At 35.4% G+C, this 17,760-nt stretch overlaps 2 protein-coding genes across 18 annotated transcripts in view; both read right to left on the reverse strand.

The window, feature by feature from the left end:
• Positions 1-17,760, reverse strand: part of Gphn (gephyrin) — a 602,369-nt gene that overhangs the window by 412,601 nt on the left and 172,008 nt on the right. The window lies entirely within an intron of this gene.
• LOC131424818 (uncharacterized) lies at positions 3,860-6,465 on the reverse strand. The gene is made up of 2 exons (XM_058584576.1): positions 5,557-6,465; positions 3,860-4,985 (listed from the first exon to the last, which is right to left on the reverse strand). Exon 1 carries the CDS (start codon positions 6,463-6,465, stop codon positions 5,611-5,613), a length of 855 nt encoding a protein of 284 aa, XP_058440559.1. The 3' UTR covers positions 3,860-4,985; positions 5,557-5,610.

Genomic DNA, 17,760 nt, shown 5'->3' on the forward strand with positions numbered 1-17,760 from the left:
CCATTATGATCTGATAGAATGCAGGGTAGTAACTCTACTTCTTTGTATATGCTCAGAGTTGCTTTGTGGCTTAAGGTACAGTCTATTTTAGAAAGGGATCCATGTGCTGCTGAGAAGAAAGTATATTTACTTGCTGGTGGATGAAATATGCTATATATGTCTGTTAAGTCTAAGTAATTGATTGCACTATTGAGTTCTATAGGTTCTTTGTTAGGTTTTGTTTGAAAGATCTATCCAGTCTTGAAAGAGATGTGTTAAAAGTCATGCAGAATTATTTTGTTGTGGTCCATTTGATTCTTGAACTTCAGAAAAGTGTGTTTGATGAACATAGATGCTCCATTGTTTAGGGCATATATACTTATATTTGTTACATCATGTTGATGTATGGTTCCCTTAAGCGGTATGACATGTCTTTCTTTATCCCTTTTGATTAACTTTGGCTTCAAGTCTACTTTATTTGATATGAGGATGGAAAACCCTGCTTCTTTCTGCAGTCCATGTGAGTGGTATGTTTTTTCCCAAACTTTCACCTTCAGTCTGTACATGTCTTTTCATATGAGATGAGTATCTTGAAAGCAGCATATTGTTGGGTCTTTTTTTTTTTTTAATATAATCTGCTGGTCTATGTCTTTTGATTGGTGAGTTTAGGCCATTAGCATTCAGGGTTATTATTGAGACATGATTTGTATTCCCATTCATATTTGTTTATTTTTGGGATTTTAACTTGATTTGGTTTCTCCTCTGATTAGTATTTCCTTTAGTGTAGTACTTCCCTTTGCTGATTTTCATTGTAGCTTATCATTCCCTCCTCATGGAATATTTTGCCAAGGATGTTCTATAATGCAGTCTATCTAGTTGTAAATTCTTTTGAATTTTGTTTATTATGAAAGGTTTTTATTTCATTATAAAATCCAAAGCTTAATTCTGATGATCGTAGAATTCTTGGTTGGCATCCATTTTGTTTCAAAACTTGGTATATGTTGTTCCAGGATGTTCTAGCTTTCAGGGTCTAGGTTGAAAAATCTGCAGAGATCCTAATTGGTTTCCCCCTATATGTAATTTGAATCCTTTCTCTTGTGGCTTTTAAAATTCTCTCCCTATTCTGTATGCTAGGCATGTCCAGTATAACGTATCTTGGCGTAGAGCTCTCATAATTTTGTACATTTGGTGTCCTGTAAGCCTCTCGTATTTGATTTCCTAATTCATTCTACATGTTTGAAAATTTTTCTGACATTATTTCATTAAATAGATTGTTTATTCCTTCAGTTTGGAACTCAGTGCCTTCCTCTATCACAATATTCTTAAACTTGGTCTTTTTATGTTCTCCCATAATTCTTGAATGTTCTGCTCACGGTTTCTTACCATCTTCATGGTGTGGTCAACATTCTTTTCAAGATCATATGTTTTATCTTCATATAATAAAGGTCCTATCTTCCAAGTGATCTAATCTGTTGATGATACTTTCTATTCAGCTTTTAATTTGATTAAATTTAATTTGTTTTTTCCATTTCAAGGATCTCTGGATTTTTTTCAGAACCTCTATCTCTTTATTGAAGTAAGGTTTGTTTTCTGTACTTGCTTATGTAGCTCTTTATCAAAATGACCTTTTGCTGCCTGTATTTGCTCTCTTCTATCATCCTTGAATTCACAGAACATTTTAATTATGTACAACCTAAACTCCTGCTCTGTCATTTCTACTGTTTTGCTGGTCATCGATTCTAATAATGTAATAATGTCTTGGTTTGTTGGGGGATATTTTCTTCCCTTGTTTTTTCATGTTGTTCATGTGTCTTCCCTTCTAGCACTTCAGATCTGAGGCATTACAGTTTTTATTCTATTGGCTTATAATGTCCCTGCAGGTTTCTAATACCTCTCCTTTAAGGGGGAGAACAATGTGAACAGATCCCAAAACAAACACTATTCATCCTTTAACCAAACAGCTGCTATTAATAAGTTTACGGTTTTGTCACAATATACATAAATTCAATATTGGACTGTCAGATATTCTTAGAATCAAGAAATGTGGGTGAATTAATCTATGCTGATTAGTACATGAATAGACATACATGTAGATATCTGATTCTTTTTGTTCTCTTATTTTAGTATAGTTCTGTTACTTTTCATAGTCTAGTCTTTTGAAGGTTTTTTTTTTTAAATTGGTGTTGGTTTTATTTCTCTCTCTCCCTTTCTTCTCCCTCTAACAGCCAAATTTCCTTGTTTTCTCATTCATTCTGTTTCAATTACTTTTCTACTTACGTATACCCATCACTTGTTTCATCTCTTCTGTTCCTAAACTATTTTTAATCTTCTAACAACATTTTCATTTCTCTTAATGAAGTGTATTTTTACCATCTTTCAGAACTATTTGGTTTATATAATTGCTGCGCCAACCTTTCATGTGTTGCAGAGATTAGAGTTGTAGATGGCAGAGTTGACACCTGATATTTAATGTCAGATCTAGTTCACCTATGTATTTTTGCTGTTAACAATTACTGATCGGGCTGGGGATGTGGCTCAAGCGGTAGCGCGCTCGCCTGGCATGCGTGCGGCCCGGGTTTGATCCCCAGCACCACATACAAACAAAGATGTTGTGTCTGCCGAAAAACTAAAAAAAAATAAATATTAAAAATTCTCTCTCTCTCTCTCTCTCTCCCCTCTCTCTTTAAAAAAAAAAAAAAAACAATTACTGATCCCAGTAATCTTGTTTTTGTGGTAACGAGTGTTGTAGATTTCCTAGTAGGCATTAGTTATTTATTGTAGTGCTGTATATTGTTCTGTTATTCATTTCCCCATTTTCTCTTAGGTACTGGGAAATTAGTGGACCACTATGAGTTCACAGGGTAGAGAATGCTGTTGAGCTAAACAAAGCCAAGAGATAGTGTACATTGCTCAACACACAAACCACACTCAAACTTCAACAATATTTTAATACAAAGAACAGAAGAGACAGGATCCTCAACTAATGATCAGGCACCATACAGGAAAAGATACAAGGAGCCATCAGGACTGACTCAATGACATTCACTCTTATAGCAAAAACCAGAATTAACACAAAGACTGAGGATACCACACTTATGAGAGGTCTCAATCTGGAATTACTCCATATGGAGTTGTTAAGTAAAAAAGAACAATCGCATATAGTGCAACCCACATACCCTTCTACGTACAAGACAAATGAAATGGAGCCCCAAAATAATCAGGAGTAGCTACTCTTATTTGAAAAAGGAGAGCATAAGCCAAAATTAATCAGAGGAGACAAAGAGGGTTACTTCATAGTAGTAAAGAAAACAGTCCAACAAGAAGATATAATAAGAAATATTTATGTCCCAAACATCAGTGCACTTAATTATATAAAATAGACATAACTTGAATTAAAGATTCTGACCCCACAGCAATAATACTAGGTGATTTCAACAGACTTGTGTCACTAGAAGATAGCTCATCCAGCCATAAACTCAGTAAAGGCTCTTTGGACACAAAAAATATAAAATCATACAATAAAAATATTATAAAGTAAATGGACTTAACAGACATCTACAGAACATTTTATCCAACAATGGCTAAAATTCATTTTCTTCTTAGCGGCTCATGAAATGTTTTCAGACCATATTTTAGGTCTCAAAGCAACTCTTAGCAAATGTAACAAACAAACAAACAAAAAAGCCAGAATTCCATTCATTTTATGTGACCATAATGGAATGAAATTAGAAATCAACATCCAGAAAAACTAAAGAAACTATATAAACACATTGATATAGAATAACACACAGAATATATGAGATAATCAGAAACCCAAAGCATCCTTAGGAGGCCAGCATTGTCGCTACCCCTTGCCCGCAAGGAAGACGCAACTCAGGAATCTTCTTTCAGCAGTTTATTCAGGCCCTTGATATTTCTTCTTCTCCCTCTCGGATGCCCCTCCCAGCCTTAATAAAGCATCTCAAGCCCCAATGCGAAGCTGCCACGTGGAGCTTTCTCATAGGGTGGTGAAAAACCATGCACCAACTCTCCCAAATAAGGAGTTGTTTGTCACAGACCACAGCGGAGCCAGCGCCATCTTGTAATGGCGACCATAGTCTGCAGAAACGGCAGAAGCGGCTCACCACAGTTCCCCCTTTCTGTTTTCTTAAAACAATACAGGCGAGAGTAGAGGTCCTATCCCACTGTGCAGAAGTGGCTGCATAGTATGGCTCAGTCCTAAGGAGGGCCCTTCCCCAGATCTGAGGCCATATCAGCCGACGCCTTTTTTCGTGGGGCGGGGCGTGGACGCGTCTAACCCGCATGCAATAGGACATGCTCTCCTTGAGGTCCACGTCAAGGATCACTCAAGTGCAGTGCCTTGCCTCGCATCCTGTATCGTGACGATGGTGGACGAAGGGGGATAGCTGAGGTTGAACTGTGGCTTTTTATAACGACAAACAAGTTGACAGCACCCTGAAAGAAAGTCACGGACTTTAAGGCGATAGAAAAGCACTAGTGTGGAAACCCATCTGCGTGCAATGGCAGTAAGACCGGCAGAGTGCAAGGGCTTTCCAACACTAAGAGAATAACAAGGAAAGTCATGTCGATCCCAGTGCAATGTTATAATAACTTGGGGTGTAACAACCATGTCAAAGGTTTACTGTTTAAGATGCGCAAGCCAGACTTGAGGTGAGTTGCCATTTTCTAAAGCTGCAAGAGCTTGTATGATCATAGCCTTATCGTGAGCACTGCGGGCCTTAAGGCGACAGAGAAACCACAAACAGAGGAACATACCGAAGCAACACATTGCACCAAAAATGCCTACCCCCACCCACTCCTTAAAAAAGGAAAAGGCAGAGGATAGCCAACTGGTGAATTGACCCAAAGTCACTGGTTCAACACGGGTGCTATTCAGAACAGCAATCTGAGTTAGTTGAGACTGGATCAAGTCTTCTGCTTCCATGGACCAGGTTCCGGATAGATACTCTCCGATGATGCGGGAGGCATTTCTGGAATCATTAAATCTGACAGAGGTTATGCATAAATGTGCACGTTGATCAATACAACCCAAATGTACTAGATCAGACAATTCCTCAACTTGAGCTTGAAGCAGATCTATCCTTTGATTAGCAGCTAGAATCCCAGATAAAATGTGTTGATTAACTCTACTTTGAGATTCAAGTATGGTGGATGTTTGTTGAATAACCTGATTAATAGTGGCAGCAGTTTGTACTTGGCTGGCCATGGCTACTCCAGCTGTAACTGCTGCAGCAGCAGACATTGCCACAGCTGTCACTATAGCTGCCGTAATTCCAAAATCTCTACGGGCTCTAATCAGTTCAACAATAGGAAAAGATTCTGGATCTGCAGTAATTGGGATCGGGACAAAAGTTGGAATTTTCATAACCACTGCCGTAGTCCAGGAGCCATTCCAACACTCAGACAAATAACAGGTAATATTAGAACAATTAAGCATCCCCTGTAATGTAACATTAGCCAAAAGAAACAAGAACGGAGATTGGAGACAGACTGTTGCGGAGGGTAATGTAGCATTAAACAATTGTGAATTGTGTGAAGTAATTTTAAGTCTCCTACCTCGCTCCGAGTCTTGGGTACTGCCAGAAACATTAAACAGCCAACTTTGGACTCCTAATATTTCCCTGGGAAAACACAAGCGCGGACTAGACTAGCCCAATCTGAGGGAGTCATGCAAAATCTAGTAAGTCCCTCCACCTGAGTGAGAGTGAAAGCGGCATCTATGCCATAAGTGCGCACAGACTCCGCCAGGGTCTTCACAATTTTAAAATCTAAGGGTTCATGGAATCTTCCCCTATTGTCATCCTGAAAAACTGGATAAGCAAGACCCATCTCAGCGTTAACAGCCCTCCATGTTTGGGCATGGAAAGCTCTCCCCGAAACACCCCCACCATACGGCGGTGGATCCGGCGGATCGCTTTTCTTGAGCCCCTGTTTATTTCTGTTCCCTTCTCCTATAGCTAAACTCTCTAGCTGACGAGACAGCCTCCCGAGCTCTTCCTCCTCATCCTCCTCTTCCTCTGACCCACTTTCACATGGGGGTGTGCGCAGTGTACTGAGATCTGGATACAATCGTCTCCTCCCCTGTTTCACGCTCCGCACACTCCCATCCTCCTGAGGCACCTCACTTCCTGCCGTCTCCGATTTCTCCTCATGTAATTGCTCTAGAACTTCCTGTCCTTTAGTAAGTGCTTCCTGACATCTGCCATCTGTAAGGCAACTACGGACCATTTTCCAAAGGGGTATCACCCCACCCTCTAATATGCCCTGCTCAGAAGCAAAGTCAAGATCTTTGCCTAATTTATCCCAACTAGGTACAGTAAGGCTGCCCGAAAATGCAAACCACGGTGCAGCGATATCTATCTTCTGTAAAAATCTCTGTAAAGTACTATGTTTCACTTCCAGGCCCTTGGAACGTAACAGGCCATCTAGGGCCAGGAGAAGCGGACTTGAAGATGCGGCACCCATGACACAACAACAAAAGAAGCACAAAAAACAAAAGCGAAATGACACAACAAAAGAAACACAGAAAACAAAAGCGAAAGTACACAGTGCAGCTGCAATAAAATGTAATGCTCTCTCTTTCTCTACAGAGGAGCTGCCCCGCTTTGGTCGCGGATCCCACTTACCCGGGACTAACCCCGCTTTGATCGCGGATCCCACTTATTGGGACTAACCCCGCTTTGGTCGCGGATCCCACTTACCTGGGACTAACCGGTGCACCACCCCTGACTGCTGAAAGTTCTGGTTACCGGGTCTCGACACCACTTGTCGCGACCCCTTGCCCGCAAGGAAGACGCAACTCAGGAATCTTCTTTCAGCAGTTTATTCAGGCCCTTGATATTTCTTCTTCTCCCTCTCGGATGCCCCTCCCAGCCTTAATAAAGCATCTCAAGCCCCAATGCGAAGCTGCCACGTGGAGCTTTCTCATAGGGTGGTGAAAAACCATGCACCAACTCTCCCAAATAAGGAGTTGTTTGTCACAGACCACAGCGGAGCCAGCGCCATCTTGTAATGGCGACCATAGTCTGCAGAAACGGCAGAAGCGGCTCACCACACAGCATGATGAAAGCTAATTAAAACACAATGAAATTACAAAAAGAACTAGTTGAGATTCCATCAACATGTCCTAAAACAAACTGCATAAAGAAGGCAAAGACTAATATTGACCATTAAAACCTCCATAAAAGAACTGGGAGGTTTGCAAATGAAGTAAAAAATTTTAGGAGAGGTTGACAGAGAAAGAGGGAGAGAGAAAAAAGAGAAATGGGGGGTTGGGGTTGTGGATCAGTGGTAGAGCACTTGCTTAGCATGCATGAGGCACTGGGTTCGATCCCCAGCACCACATAAAAATAAACAAAGTAAAGGTATTGTGTCCACCTACTATATATATATATATATATATATACACATACATATATATATACATACACATTCACATATATGTATATATGAGAGAGAGAGAGAGAGAGAGAGAGAGAGAGAGAGAGAGAGAGAGAAATAGAAATGGAGGGAAGAAGAGATTAGCCAGAAAGAGACTACTAACTCCTTCAGTTTGCCCTTTCCTCCTAGTTCAGGGAGGCATAAACTCTACTCTGGTAGATACAGCCAAGGATAATGTGGTTTCTTGTTGCCTCAGATACTAGCTAGGGCTCCAGTACATCCCTAAGAGTGGCAGGACATAAACATTTCAACATTTCTACCTCCATGAAGAAGTATTATTCCAACAAGGAGACAAGGAGAACATGAAAGGTCTGGTTCTTCTCCATCATTCCTTTCCCACTTCAGAAATGAAAGAATGCTCCATTTTAGGTAGGAGAAACCAAAAATGCTAGACCCTTATTCCCCTTATTCCCATTAAGTTTAAGGGTATAGATTTCAAGAGAAGTAAGCTTAAGAACACAAGAAACTACCAATTCTTCCCAGTTTCCTATGCATAAAGCAAAAGTGCATTTCACAAAAGGGTGGTCACTGTGTTTGCCACAAGCACCACAGAAGTACTGCAGATGTTTTGATTGAAGAAAAGCAAGTCATAAGGAAAAAAAAAAAGAAGAAAGAGAAAAAAGCTCAGTAGCTCTAGCAGACTGACTTGATTTTGAACACAGTGTGTAGAATTTGAAGCCTAAGAGTGTTGAAGAAAACAACAGAAATTGGGATGTAAGCAACTAAGAGGAGACTAATAGCTCCAGAATAGCAATTGTTGAAACCTAGATAAGTTAGACATTTCAGAGAAATAATCATGAAAAGCAACAGTGAAGAACCATCCTCCTACCTAGGATGTAGCCTCAAAGTGTAATCTCAAAATAACTTCTGCAAATGGGCCTGAATATAATTGGAACAGACTGTAGACCCATTTATGTTTATAACTGGATAATCAAAATGGCTAAGTGACTAAGGGGTAAGTAGTATAGATAATATGAATATGATAGAAAACAGGATGATATACATCCTGGGCAAGATAGAACAGGATGGTGTAAAATTTCAACACACTACTCAGAAGAATACACAATTTAAAACTTAAGAATTGTTTATTTATGGAATATTTCATTTAATATTTTGGAACATGACTGACTTTAGGTAACTGAAATCATACAAAGTGAAACTACCAAGTTGGGCATGGTGGTACATGCCTGTAATCCCACCTACTTAGGAAGCTGAGGTTGGTGGATCAAGAGTTGAAGTTCAACCTGGGCAACATATTAAAATCCTGTCTGAAAAAATAACAGTATGTAGGAAAGTGAAACTATGAATAAAGGAATGACTATTATACAAGCTAAACAAAGTAGGGGAAAGGGACAATTAAAGAGGCTCACTAATAAAACCACTGTTATCTTAGTATAACTGTGAATAGGGTCCCCAATAAATGACATCAGAAACTGCACATCTACTAAGGAAACAGATTCACTGAATTAGTCCAGCCAAGTCATTAGATTAAAAAAAATAAATAAAAATAACAATCATCCCAGGGAGAAGGAGGGAATCAATATCAGAATTATTATAACCTTAACAATTGTTACAGTCCTGGTTTCAACAACAAGAACAAAATTAAGACACATCAAAAAAAAAAAAAAAAAAAAGAATCAGAGAAGTGAGACCAAGGGGAAAAAAAAAAAAGAACAAGCAACAAGATCTGCTTATAAAAGTTTCCACAAGTCAGACATAGCAAACAAAATCAAATGAATATGTTATAAAGCTGTTAGAAATATATTCAAATGCCTTACTAGGAAAGCATACAGAAGTTCAGGAAAGAATGATGGTCTATTTCTCATCAAATAGAGAACAATAAATAGACATAAATTATAATACAGGAACCAAACAGAAATTCTGGAAGTAAAAAGCACACAGTAAAATGAAAAATTAATCAGGGGCAAGCAACAAACTTGAATTGGCAAAAGAGAAAAACTTGCAAATTTGAAGATAGCTTGGTAGACATTATGTAAACCAAAAAACAGAGAGAAAACAGAAAAAAAAAATGGAACTTCAGAGAAATGTCAGACAACACTAGGCACACCAACATATATATATATGTATCAGAAAAGGAGCATAAAGTTAAAGGTGATAAAAATATTTTTTTAAATGTCAAAATTTCTAAAGTTTGATTAAAAGCGTTGATCTACATGTATGAAACGTATATGAAACCAACTCTAAATAGCATAAAAAATCCACACAAGACACCTCATCATAAAATGTTGAAGCAAAAGACAACAAAAAAAGTCTTAAAAGTAAAAATGAATCATATATACAGAATTCTAAAAAGATTAACATATGACTTCTTATCAGAAATAATAAAGACTAGAGAGCAGCAAGATGAATGGCAAAAAAAAAAACTGGTTAAAGGGGGGAGGAGAAGAACTATGCAATAAGAATCTTATATCCATCAAAACAGTATTTGAAAACTGAATGTGAAGTAAAGATATTAGTAGCAGACATATCTTACAAGATATATGAAATGTGTTCAAAAACTAAGTGACACAAGACAATAATTTGAATACACAGATAAAATCAAAAGTAATCTTGTAATTATTAAAGACAGTACAATTGCATATCTCTTTTCCTTTCTTAACTGATTAGAATTAAAAATTGTGCAAAATAAGATAGATAGATAGATAGATAGATAGATAGATAGATAGATAGATAGATAGATAGACAGACAGACAGATAATCATTGAGTCTATAATACAAGAGTTTCATTTGGGAAAGATGAAAAAGTTCTGAAGATAGATGATGATAATGGTTGAATTATACTATGAATGGACAATATTACTATACCATACATTTAAAAATGGTTAATGTGGTAAATTTTATGTCATGTGCATTTTACCACAATAAAAAAGGAAAAAATAAAAAGAATGAAAAAGAACTGGCACTTCCTCAAAATGTTGAAGATGAATTTGCCATATTACTTTGTAATACTACTAGTAGGTCTGTTACCAAAAGCTTGAAAGCTGGGTCCTTGTCCCCATGCCAATCTAATAAGGAGGATGTGGTTTTGAAAAAGTGAAAAAAGGCATTTTACTGCTTTGCTAACAAAGGAGAAAAAGGGGATTCCTGTCCTAGAGGCTGGGATTCTGCCCATCTTGGGAACAGGGAGTTATTAAAGAGGTGATTCAAGGGCTACATTCTATGTGCTCTCTGTGGGAGTTGTAACTCATTTGTTAATTTGGGAGACAGTCATTTCTGAGATCTTCTGGCATCCTTCCCAAATCTGGATTACTTCCTTCATGCATTGAGTGTGCACTCAAGGACAGATAACTCCACACAGGATAGGAAAGAAAGATATTACTATTTTCCCTGAGATTAGGGAAGTGGAAAGATTATGTAGGAGGTAGGAGAGAGGAAGAAACAGAAACATGTTCTTTTAAAATTAAGTTGCAGTGGCAGAGCAGCCAGTGCTATATTTAAAGTATAAAGTAGACTATTGTTACAGTAGTCTACTTTACCTAAGTGACAAGAAAATTTAATTCCACACAAAAACTTTTGGCTATTACTTATAATAGCCAAACATAAAAAATACATGAATATTTTTAAAAATTCCAAATGCCTATCACCTGAAGAAATGTGGCATATTCATAGACGGAATACTCATCAGCAATAAAATTAAAGCACTCATATATGCTACAACATGGATAAATCTTGAAAATACCATATGAAATAAGTTATTCAAAAACATTACATTTGTATGATTTTATATAACATGCTCAAAATAAATATATAGAGACAGAAAATATACATGCTTTACCTAAATAAGATGGTTGAGGAAAAACAGAGAGTATCTATTAATGCTTATGGGTTCCTTTTTGGGTAATAAAAATATTCTACAATTGATATGGTTGTATAATTCTGAATATATTAAAGACCACTAAAATACAAACTTTACAGGGGTAAATTGTATGGTATGTGATTTACATCTCATGAGGAACACAATTATATAAAATTTTTAGAAGATACATTAAAAAGGAAGGTAATGTAGCTGACCAGGCTTCTCAATGATGAAAAACATTTGAATTACAAATAACAATTTTAGCAGAAGTGTCAGTCTTCTTGAGGACATCCAAGCCATATCTAAAACCCTGCATTCGGTTTTTGCTATTTGGTTTAGAGAGTTATACTGACAAAAACTTATTCTTTGTGGCTTTCTTGAGTTCATTTATGTGGATTGAGTCACTGATATAAATACATCAAAAAATAATTTAAAAGTTGTGAATAATATATACATGAAATTATCTAATTTTATCCATTTTGGAAACACAACATACTTTACCAGAATGCACAACTGATTTTTAAATTACATCTTATTAGCAACATCTACCACATTTCCAAAGAGGCAATCAGGGAACAAAAACAGTAATCTGAGTTCACTTTAAAAAAAAAAAAATTTACATATTTTTTTAGACATTGATGGACCTTTATTTTATTTATATGTGATGCTGAGGATCTAACCCAGTGTCTCACACATGCTAGGCAAGTGCTGTACAACTGAGCCACAGCCCCAGCCCTGTGTTTTATTCAACTGGCCTGAAAATGTGGCAGAGGTCATGCCTCCTTTATTCATCATTATTTTCCAGGTCATATCATATTGTGTGATACATAGTAGGTACTTAGTCAGTATTCACTGACTTTTTAAGTTCTCTGGAATTTATTGGCTTAGTAATAAAGAAGAAAAAAAATGTTTTAATCTATGTATTTTTAAATAACCTAAGTATATTTCACTCATCTGTACTAAAAAATGTCAAGACTTATTACGTTACTTCCAGCCTAATTGAACTGTAAGATTCGCACAGGTGACTAAGTAAAATTCTGACCAGAATTCAAATGTCATCCATATACTCTACAACTCATATTTTTCCAGGTTTGACTATGCCCTTAGTTAATTTATAAGAGAGGGAGAGAGAAAATTTTATGAGAATAAATAAAACACCATGTGTATTTGTACTTGAACTATTGCCTTTTAAGAAACAAAATAATTTAGGCCTGAACTACTCAAACTATTTTTTTTTCCTAACAAAATCATGCTATGAAGGTTGTTCTCAAAAGGAGCTGTTCAGAAAATACATTCACCTCTGAAAATACTTTGGATAATCCTTCTTGATTTTATTAGGAAAGAAGGGAATATTTTCTTGGCTGTATCTGTTTCTAGGCCTGAACTACTCAAATTATTTTTTTTTCTTCTAACAAAATCATGCTATGAAGGTTGTTCTCAAAAGGAGCTGTTCAGAAAATACATTCATCTCTGAAAATACTTTGGATAATCCTTCTTGATTTTATTAGGAAAGAAGGGAATATTTTCTTGGCTATATCTGTTTCTAGGTATTCTGAGCAACAAGTGTCTCTTAATTAAAATATATATATATATTTTAAAATAATAATAAAATATATATATATATATTTTAAAATAATATATATATTAGTTGCTAATAAGATGTAATTTAAAAATCAGTTGTGCATTCTGGTAAAGTATGTTGTTTCCAAAATGGATAAAATTAAATGATTTCATGTATATATTATTCACAACCATATATATATATATTTTTTTTCCACTCCTACAAGTTGCTCATTATGTCATATATACTTATGAAGATGCTGAGGCTGCCCAAAGAATCAGTGTCAATCAAAGTTTTAAGTGCAGGCATCAGGTTACCAGAGAACAAAATTTTGAAATTAATACAGAGCAGGGAAAAGGCAGGGTTTGTCAGTGTATATTCACTATACTTTAAGACTGCTACTGCTTACTCTATTACCTATTCTTCCATTTGCTCATTAAATCACTCACTCATATGATCATTCATTCATTCTTTTTTTCATCCATCTATTTAGAAAATTTCTGGTACCCCCACTTTGCATTAAACACTGATAGGTGGTAATGATATAGGCATAAACATCAATATAATCTCTGCTCTTAAGAAGGTTATAAGCCAGTGAGAAACACAGAGAGCATACCAACAATTCTAATAGAGCATAAAAAGCTATGATGTGTGCTAAGAAAACATGCAGGAGCAAGACATAGGAGATCAGCAAAATAACAACCCAACTTCACTCATTTCAACCAGGTTTTTTTCTTACATAGATTATGTTAAATTTCAAAGTTAGGTTTTCTTCTAAATTTATTTTACATTTAATTCATCACAGAGTGCAAAAATATTATCATAGCAATTATCATTTACTATGCTGTCTATGTAACAGGAAATGCTGGTGTGTCTCCTTGAAACTGTTGCCCAATAGTCTAATATTATGGAAATTTTCTCAGCTAGGTAGAGGTGATTTAATTCTCTATAATCTCTCAAAATGTCTTTTAGAAATTTAAAATTCTTAAAACATCTAGAAAGAAAACAAATGTTATCTCCTAGCTTTTCTTTTGTCATTTTCTTCCTAATTTGGGGTGAGTTATAAACCAGTGTTCATTAGCAATCTGTACTTATACAGACTTTTGATTAGCTAATTTATTTGCTTGGCTCCCAAACCACAGCCAGCAATCTTTCACTAAAAAAATCCATAATTGAGTTAATATACAAGATTCAACTATCATTCTTTGATGCTTTTCTTTTGCAGTAATTAAATGCCACTTTCAGTCTTTTACTCTCCTATGTCTCACTGTAGACATCAAAATATACCAAAACTGAAGAAAATAAAAAAGTCTATTCCTCCTTTTACAAACAAAAATTGAGAAAAAAGAATTTTTTAAGTTTATCCTGAGACACCAATGAAATGTTCCAAAATAACAGACCTAGAGTTCATTAAAAAATTTTTTTCAAACATTTTTATGCCAGGGAATCTAGTGCTTAGATGTACTCATCATATTTTTAATAAATTTAGCAACACAAAGTAAGACCAAATACGATAAACAGAGAAATAAGAAAGCCAAAAATGTGGGAATGGAAAGTGCATAATACTTGGTTGTCAGGTGGTCCATTACTGTGTAGTTTTATGACTTTGGGTAAATCACAACTTTGTAAGCTTTAGTTTTTCAATTAAATTAATTGAATATGGTTCCCCAGTTGCAAAGAACATTTCAAAAGCACTTTGCCCCAAAATCATAAGGTAATACCTAATTCCTGCCACCCCTTTTCTTCACACCCTTATATCATCTCCATCTTTGAGTGTTTGCAGAACCTATGACTTGCTTTGAACCAACAAAAGCCAGTAAAGGTGATAGTGCACACACCCATGATGAGACATATGGCAAAGCTGATAAAAGCTTCAGAGAACAAAATTAGCCAAAGGCATCAAAAAGTCCACAGTTATACAAACCACAAAGGTAAGAATTCTGTCAACAATATGAATGTATCTGGAAACAATTCTTCACTAACTGAGCCTCTAGATGATAATGCCATCCAACTAAAATTTCTTTTGAAATCTTGGAAGACCCTCAAAAGACAAGTGGTGTAAAAAATCATAATTCATTGAAACTATGAGATAATAAATGTTATTTTTTAAGCAAGCAAGCTTGTGGTGATTTGTTATATAGCAATATACAACTATGCAATAGGCAATGTATTTACAGATGTCAAAACTTTGTTTTAATAATTAATTTTAACCTCTAAACTTATTCATCTTCAGCCAACTGGGCTTCTAAACAGTGCTACATATTAATGAAGTTTCCATTTCTTCACATAACCACTTTCCTCCAGCTTCTCCTCTATCTCTCCAAGGTTCATTATGTTTCTCTTTATTTTTTAACAAAAACTTCATTTCAAATATTGCCTCCTCCAGGAAAAATTTAACAGTCTTACTATTAAGACTTTGCATGTCTATATAATAATATTTTTCAGTTATAGTATCATGATGGAATTCTGAATGTTAATGTTTAACTTCCTTTTCCTTTTGGTTTACAGTGAAAAAGTTTCTCTTTTTGAGAAAAATGAAGTTATAGAAAAGTAGAAATAATCTGTTGCTAATACACCTGCTGTTTGACCAGGAGTAAATAAATGAATGAATTCATGTGCGTCACTTCACATTTATGCATGTGTATTATTATAATGTCAACAAGTATGGAAGAATCATTACTAATTAATTGAAATATATAATCCTTTATATTTGTTATATTATTACCAATATCTGATACAATTGTGTAGGCAAGCAAAATGTGCCACTTTAATAATTATTCTTGACAATGCCTAAGTTCTTTTTAAGTGAACTTAGTTTTTATTAGTCTTTTCTTTGGGAACCATGTTTTCCCACATTTACTTACACTAACCCACCATTTCAGCCACAAATATTTGTCTCATAATCAGTGAATCAAAATATCCCACCATCTGGTCATACTGATTAGTTTGGGTTGATCAGTGGATAAGTTACAGTTAAGAATAAGAGGTTCTGGTGTACCATTCCACAGTAATGTGATTATAGATAAAAATAATGTACAGTACATGTCAAGAAGCTACAAGAAAGAATGTTTATGATTTTCACCATAAAAAAAGTCATAAATGTTTGAGGAAATATATAGTATATGAAAATATAAATGAATTTTTTACTCTTCTATGATTTTTTACATTTGATAGAGCTCATGGTGCCAGAAAGAAGAGGAGGAAGGAATTATAATAAGTTGGCAACCATCTTCCTGGTTTTATGTAGAAAGCCTGGTAAGACTAAACTCAAGAAAGATAAGAAGAGATAATGGCAGAGGATGTGAGAAATAAACCCAGTGACATAAAAGCCCAAATCATATTCCCTGAAGTTCTCACAGTTCTTTCTTGGTTCTGAGAGAAGTACTCTTTACATACCTTAACCAGTCAAATCTAGGTTTGCTTTTTAAATTATTTTGAATTAGGTTCTATACACTCTAAAAATGAAGAATCAAGTAAAATGAAAATTGAAGAATCAAGTAAAATGATACACTATTTCATTAAAATTTTTCATTTTCCATTTTCTAAATTTTATTTTATAATTCATAAATAGAGAGTCTATAAATTAATGGGGTACCATGTAATTTTTCAATACATAATAAATTGCATAGAATTTAAATCAGACTCTAAGCACATCTCTCTCAAACATTTATGATTTCTTTATGATGAAAACTTTAAAAAACCACTTCTCATACTATTTTGAAATATACAGTACATTACTGTTACCTATAGTTACCCTGCTGTCAACAGCATATTAGAACTACTTACTCTTAAGTAACTGTAACTTACTACCTACTTATCAACCTTGACCATCCTTCTCCAACCTCCTCTACCAGCCTTCCCGGGCCTCTGGTGAATACCACTCTACTCTCAACTTCTATGAGATAAATTTTATAGATTCTACATGTGTAATATGATGCCACATTTTTCTTTTGGGGCTTGGCTTGTTTTTATTAACATAATAATCTCCAGTTCCAAATATGTCATCACAAGTGAGAGGATTTCATTCTTTCTCATGGATGAATAGTATTCCATGTACATGTGTATATACACACAAAATTTACCCATTCATAAGTGCACATTGATTTCTTCCATTTCTTGATATTATGAATCATGCTTTAATGAAAATAGGATTGATTATGTCTCTTCTACATATTTCTTTTGGATAGATACATAGTAGTGGAATTGCAGGATCATCTGTTAGTTCTATTTTTAATTTTTGAGAAATCTCCATGCTGTTTTTCCCAGTGGCTATCCTAAAAGGGCTCCCTTTTCTCCACATTCTGGTCAGCATTACTTATCTATTTAGTCCTTTTTGATAATAGTCATTCTCACATGGCTGAGGTAATCTCTCATAATGGTTCTTTGATTCATTATACTGAACATTTTTTCATAAACCTTTTGGCCTTTTATGTTTTCTTTTGATAAAAGTCTATTTAGATCAACTGCCAACTTAAATTAAACCATTGAGTTTTTGGATTTCCTTATATATTCAGGTTATTGACTTCTTATTACATGTAGTCTTCAAATACTCCTTCCCATTCAGTAGGTTATCAAAACATCGTGCTACTTGTTCCCTTTACTGTGCATAAGCTTTTTTATTTGATGCAATCCCACTTATGTAGTTTTGCTTTTGTGGTCTGTGCTTCTGGAATTCTTGTCAAAAAATTATTGCCCATTTCAATATCCTGAACCATTTCCCGTGTTCTCTTCTAGCAGTTTCATATATTGAGGTCCTATATGTAAGGCTTTAAATCTTGTGTTTTTATCACTGATGAGAGATAGGGGTTTCATTTCATCCTGCTACATATGAATATCAAATCTCCCAAGCACCATTTATTGAAAAGACTGTCAATTCTCCAATAGGTGTGTTTTTAGCAACTTGGTCAAAAAAATCAGTTGGCTATGTCTATATGAGTTTACT

This window comes from Marmota monax, unplaced genomic scaffold, assembly GCF_021218885.2.
Source record: "Marmota monax isolate L192 unplaced genomic scaffold, Marmota_monax_Labrador192_F-V1.1 WCK01_AAM20220418_F8-fsc00001, whole genome shotgun sequence".
Taxonomy (NCBI): Eukaryota; Metazoa; Chordata; class Mammalia; order Rodentia; family Sciuridae; genus Marmota; species Marmota monax.